At 40.2% G+C, this 5,968-nt stretch overlaps 1 protein-coding gene across 1 annotated transcript in view; it reads right to left on the bottom strand.

The window, feature by feature from the left end:
• mical2b (microtubule associated monooxygenase, calponin and LIM domain containing 2b) overlaps positions 1-5,968 on the bottom strand; it is a 64,842-nt gene that overhangs the window by 25,794 nt on the left and 33,080 nt on the right. The window contains exons 12-14 of the mRNA XM_020604277.1: positions 5,252-5,399; positions 1,881-2,080; positions 1-34 (exon numbers count right to left, since the gene is read on the bottom strand). The exon at positions 1-34 is cut by the window's left edge and continues 49 nt beyond it. Of these exons, the coding sequence (XP_020459933.1) occupies positions 1-34; positions 1,881-2,080; positions 5,252-5,399 (382 nt within the window). The remainder of the gene's footprint in view (positions 35-1,880; positions 2,081-5,251; positions 5,400-5,968) is intronic.

The raw sequence follows: 5,968 nt of genomic DNA, 5'->3' as shown, positions 1-5,968 counted from the left end.
TATTCTTTTTTATTTTCATCTGGTTCTCTAGTACCTGGAAAATCATACAACATTACATTCTAGTTATTTATTCAATTTATTATTCAATCAACAAGCATTATGCCTTCAGAATAAGTTGAAAGTTTTGTTTGCACTCAAACAGCCCATTCAATGCCAAACGACTCTTCCATTTAGCTGAACTGGAGTGTGTATGAGAACAGTGGATTACTTACATCAGTACAATGTGAGAAAGTTCATGCTTGGGCTCAGAATGGCAGATAATCGCTAACACAAACTGATGCAATGTTGCAAATCAGCTTGTATTACCACAAGGCCATTGTAACGTGTGACCTACAGTGTGGATGTTATTACTGACTGAGATGCAACACTAAGGAAAAAAAACTAACTAGAACTAAAAGGTACACTTAAGCTCCTAACTAACGCAATAACATGGATGTATTCCTATACACACACACACACACATATATATATACATATATACATATGAATAAATGGCTGTCTTTTTACTTGTTCTTCTGTTTGTTTTTTTCAGCTTTATTTGGTGCACATCGAGGGCCATTGAACTTGAGTCAAATTCCTAGTAATTTTAACATACTTGGCAACAAAGTTTGATTGACTGATTGATGAAAAAATGTCCACAAGTAAATGACCACCATGTTCCTACCTGTCCAGAAAAGGGAAAGCAGTGTGGGTGACACAGAGATCAGCAGGGCATTAACATTAACACTCTATAAGTGAATTGTGGCTAAAGCTAGAGCAGAGGTGAGGGCCTCCAGAGTTTCATGGAGTTCATTAGATATGGCTTGCACCAACATAGCACACATACCAGTCATGTCTTTGGCAAGGACCAACTTGACCAAGGTTGTGTAATGCACGACTACCGTTTTAGTTCATGCAGCGGATAAAACAGTCTGTGAAGCTCAATTATTTCAAGTACAGCTTGGTCTGTACCGAAAGAAAATGTATAGTATAGAGACCAAGCGAAGGTGAAAGCACAATAAAAATGTAGACAATAGCAGTAAGTATTCAAGAGTCTGACCTCTGTTAGTCTCCAAAGTATCTTAGGGGGTGCCTTCAACATTTCACACACTAGCAGCATCTTGTACTGATTTATATGGATAATAAAAATAATAGCAATGCTTTAATACAATAACAATACAAACTTTATTTATATAGTGCTTATCAAAACATCGTTACCACGTGATATGAATAATGTAATTAGAATATTTTGCTGACTATTATTTTGCCTTTTTTGTTAGGAAAGAAAGGAATGAAGACCATGTTTTGACAGGGATTTTGGTTAGGTATAGTAATACACAATATCTGGTGGTTTGGGTGAAAGACTGCATCCAACCATGCTCTGCATACTCTAACTGGCCCAGGCACTTCCCCATTGTTTGCTCTGTATGCTAGATCCACTTTTCATACACTGGAACAAATTATCAGTTTGTTTTGTCAAACTGGGGTTGGAAAGTAAAACAGGCACCAGTGCTCTGAATTCAATGATCATTTTTGAGGCTGCAGTTTCTTTTTTTGTTTCCAGAACTCAATTTAGATTCGAGGTTTTAATGAAGACTAACCTGACCTTTCAGAGTAATGCCTAGAAAAATCCACAAGCCATGTGAGAAACCACATCCATCCACTGCTTCTGCTAATAGTAAGCATATTGTCTCTCACTATAAGCATTTATTTTTACTTCAACCAGAGAGCACCAGTCTCTCCTATGAAAACTACAGAATGTCAGAACATATCTTTCACAATCACTTGCCATTTAGCTTTAGACTTTAAACTGGAGTTAATTGTTTACTATTCACTGAGTTATGTGCTTAAAAAAAAAAAAACTGGCAGCAGGTAATGACAGAAGTAGGAAGGGTCCTGACCATTGTTGTTTACTGCTGACTTCCTGAAGACCTCGTAGAACTTTGAAAGATAGAAGACCATCAGCAGCTTGTCTGGTTCAGCCTCCACAGCCATCTCCTTCCCTGTAGTAACCGGCTGGATGCCAAACTTGCGTTCAGCCACATCAAACGCCAACTGGTTGTTCCCTGCTACATCCTCCTCATTAAGGGAGTTATAATCACTGAAATGCAAAAAATAAATAAATAAATAAAGTGAGGTCAGAGCGAGGGGAGGGTGGAGGTTTGTGTGCCCAGCATTATGTATATGAATTGATATTGTTTCCTCCATATCCTCAGCGCTGGTGAGATGACAGTACGAATTTTTTTATTTTATCTTGTTAAAATAATCATTTGGTTTCTGTTTCTTTGTTCAGCAAGAGATGGAGATAAAAGCTTTTTTTAAACAAAGACTTTAAGCAAATTCTTGACTAAAGGAGTAACCACTGACCTAGGTTTGCTTATATGCACACCACTGCCTCAACCATTACATTGTATTATAGCAAGACTATAGTAACAATCTCTAGCCATGCACGTGGACACAGAGCTGTACTGCTCAGACACACTAGAACAGACTGTAACCCAGACCTGGGCATTTTACGGCCCGCGGGCCACATCCGGCCCTTTGGGCGTCCCCGTCCGGCCCGCGTGAGGTCCATCAAATCAGAACATGAATGAAAAAAGTTCATGGGTGAACTTAAGATCCCCGACCTACCGGGTGAGAGACAGGTGATGTTGGCCAGCTAACCCTCAAATATATAACCCCTCAGTTGATGCCGAATGCCGCGTTTTCAACAAGACATAGACTGGAAAGTATTTGTTTACAGAAGTCCAAGGTAAAGCGGTGCGCTTAGTTTGTGGTACACAGGTTCATGTGTTCAAGGGTTACAGTTTGAATCGCCACTACATGACCAAACATGAGGAGAAATACAAGAACTTGTCGGATGAAGAGCGCGCAAGAGAGTCGGATGCTTTGCTAGCAAAACTGCATAACCAACAGACTTTTTACAAAACTTTCCACACACAGAGATGCAGCTTTCAAGACAAGTTATGTCATATCCCACAAAATCACCAGAAAAAAGAAGCCGTTTTCTGACAGAGAGTTTATTAAAGAGTGTTTGTTGGACTCTGCAGCACTAATATACCCGGAGAATAAGGGCGCATATGAGAACGTGCCTCTCTCCCAATGCATGGTAACGAGGAGGGTTGAGGACATCGCAGGAAATCTTTGGATCTACCTACATGTGAACAGACATTCTCAGTGATGAAGTTCAACAAATCCAGATTTCAATGCACTTGTTCAAGCCCAAGCCAGACTGGATTTCTCTCACTGAACTCAATGAACTGAAAATGCATATCTTTAATATACTGCAAAACACCTTTTCAGTGTTATGTGAAGTTGAAAATAAAATGGAACTGTGATGTAATGTTTGTTTTTACTGTTTATTACTTCTATAGGAGTATTTTCCTGTTTGACCTACACCACAATTTCATATATTTATATAAATATTTACAGAATATGCTTATTCTTCTGATTACCAGTAGCAGCTAATCAACACATATAATTTACTGCTTTTTACAACGGGAGATAATGAATATTGAGCAGAATTAAGTTCAAGTTATGGTTGGTTCGGCCCTCCAACACAGTTCAGGTTTCTCATGTGGCCCCTTGTAAAAATTAATTGCCCAACCCCGCTGTAACCACTGGGGAAAATGGAAAGTGTGGCCTGACTATGACACCAGACTAAAAGCCAAGCTAAAGGTACCTGTGGAACTCAGTGCTATAGAATAGTGTTTTTAATTAGCCAGGGTTTCTTTGAATTATGTCAGCTGCCTGCTTGCACATAAATATGCCAGTGACTGAGTTGTTGGCAATAGTATGCCAAGAATGTGTACAAGCAAAAGGCTGAAGACTACTAGCTAACCAACATGGATGTAATACCCAGATTTTATTTTCCACATTGCTTAGGCCCACAGAAATTACCTCCTATGTCATCTCTACTTCGTAGTGTACAGCAGAGGGTCCGCCTCTCTTCACCATCTATCTCCTTCCCCGTGGACATATATTTTCCAACATTACGGAATACATTTTCATTGTTATGCTGATGACACCCAACTTAACCTTTCCACAAAACCCAACTCCTCTGCTCTCACCAGTTGTGTTCAGGCCATTAACCTCTGCATGTCTAACAACTTTCTCAAACTGAATGGTAACAAAAGTGAAATCATCCTCATTGGCACCAAGACAACAGCATCCAAAATGCATCCCATCAGTATCTCTGTTGATGACTGTTCAGTTTCAATTTCCTTCCATGTAAAGTTTTGGTGTGATATCAGACAGTACACTTTCCTTTAGCCTTCACATGAACTGCCTATTTCCATCTAAGCAGCATATCCAGACTCCATCCTGTTCTCTCATATCACCACACACAGCTCATCCATACAGCATTGATTATTACAACTCCACCCTCTGTGGTATTCCCAATAAACTCCTTCATCGGCTTCAAACCATACAAACTACACTGCAAGAATCATTACCTGCACTAAGTCCACTAACCATGTCACACCCCTCCACCCATCCAGCTTCATTGGCTCCAAGCATATCAATATCACTACAAAATTCTCCTCCTTACCTTCAAAGCCCCCCCCCCAGCATATTAACATAGCAGCAGTTAGGGATGAATGATTAGCATGTTAGTGTTGTATACATTTAGCATGGGGGTGGTGGTGGTGCTAATATTAGCATGTGAGCTAGTAGTGAAGTTGAGGAGACCCAATAATTGGATTCATCCTCTAGGTACTAAGACTGACTGTGCCAAAATTCAAGTGAATCCAACAGATATTTCACTCCTGACTGAAGTGTCAGCTGGCGGTAAAAATATGTGCATCCACTAGTACAGCTACACTGCTTTGTCTGACTAGTCAAAGTCAGAACCATATGGGAAAATAAATAATTTAAAAACAACTATCCATACATCCCATCATCTCCATATGAGAATTGGTGGTGTGTGTGGAATTCCTATGACAAAGATAAAGTGTTTGAGTCTATAAAATAAGTCCTCCTCAAAGAAATAGCTCACTCCGACACTATTATTTGCTTTCCCAGTTGTGTGTGAGCAGACTGGATCAAGTGTGGACTGTATGCCTGCCTGTTTTCAGTGGTGATGGTCACCACAGTCACTTGGATGGAGTGTCAGCAAAAATCATGCACATTAAAGTGAAGCATCAACAAAACAAAGCAATTAAACTGTATCAATAGAAGCATTTATTCCATTCTTCCCATTCACATACAGTAGAATAATATTCCTAAATGTTTCCCGTATGCATTGTGAGGGTACTTTTGAGTGCGTTCTTACATGAGCTCAGGCATCTGGCGGTGTATGAGAGCGCAGAGGGCCAGGCCGCTCCTCCAGGAAGATGTCAGGTTGGTGACATGGACCCCTCTGTAGCCCTGAGTCTGCTTCTGACACCAGGTCAACAGCCGCCCAGGAACCACGCTGGTCTCTGCAGGAGAGGAACAGCACATCAGTCAAGGTCTTGCAAGGATGTGGTCAACTGGTCACACAGCATCACAGGAGGGACCGCTGTCATGCCAGAAAGGTTACCATTTTCCCCAAGTGCTTTATTTTTATCAGGGCTGCAAAGCATCTCCGAAGGTGTTGACACCACAGCTCAGTAAAACCCTCCACTGATTTGAACACCAGTATCTTGTAGATTCACTTGGACTTCAGCCTCATGACTTGAAAGACTTGAACCACCTCCCACTTTATACTAAAATGTGTTTCCAAATTCAAGTTTGCACCAACATAAATAAATTTGTACTGTAGATGGATCAAAAAAGAGGCACATCTCTCTGTAAATTGCAATAACAGTCCATAGCACCACAAACTACAGCATCTTAAATGACAATAAAGTTAAATCAGCACCTGGCTAAAACAGTCTGAACAAAAACAAAACCTTAGAAACCTCATTAATTTAGCACATGACCCAAACATGGGACCTGATTTAGTTCTAGTGTTACGAATTATAGCTGCACTATCAATATTTTTAAAAATGCGTGTCGATATACACCG

Source organism: Monopterus albus, unplaced genomic scaffold, assembly GCF_001952655.1.
Source record: "Monopterus albus unplaced genomic scaffold, M_albus_1.0 scaffold65.1, whole genome shotgun sequence".
Taxonomy (NCBI): Eukaryota; Metazoa; Chordata; class Actinopteri; order Synbranchiformes; family Synbranchidae; genus Monopterus; species Monopterus albus.
Note: the sequence above shows the minus strand (reverse complement) of the source record. Positions and strands in the feature narration are given on the sequence as shown.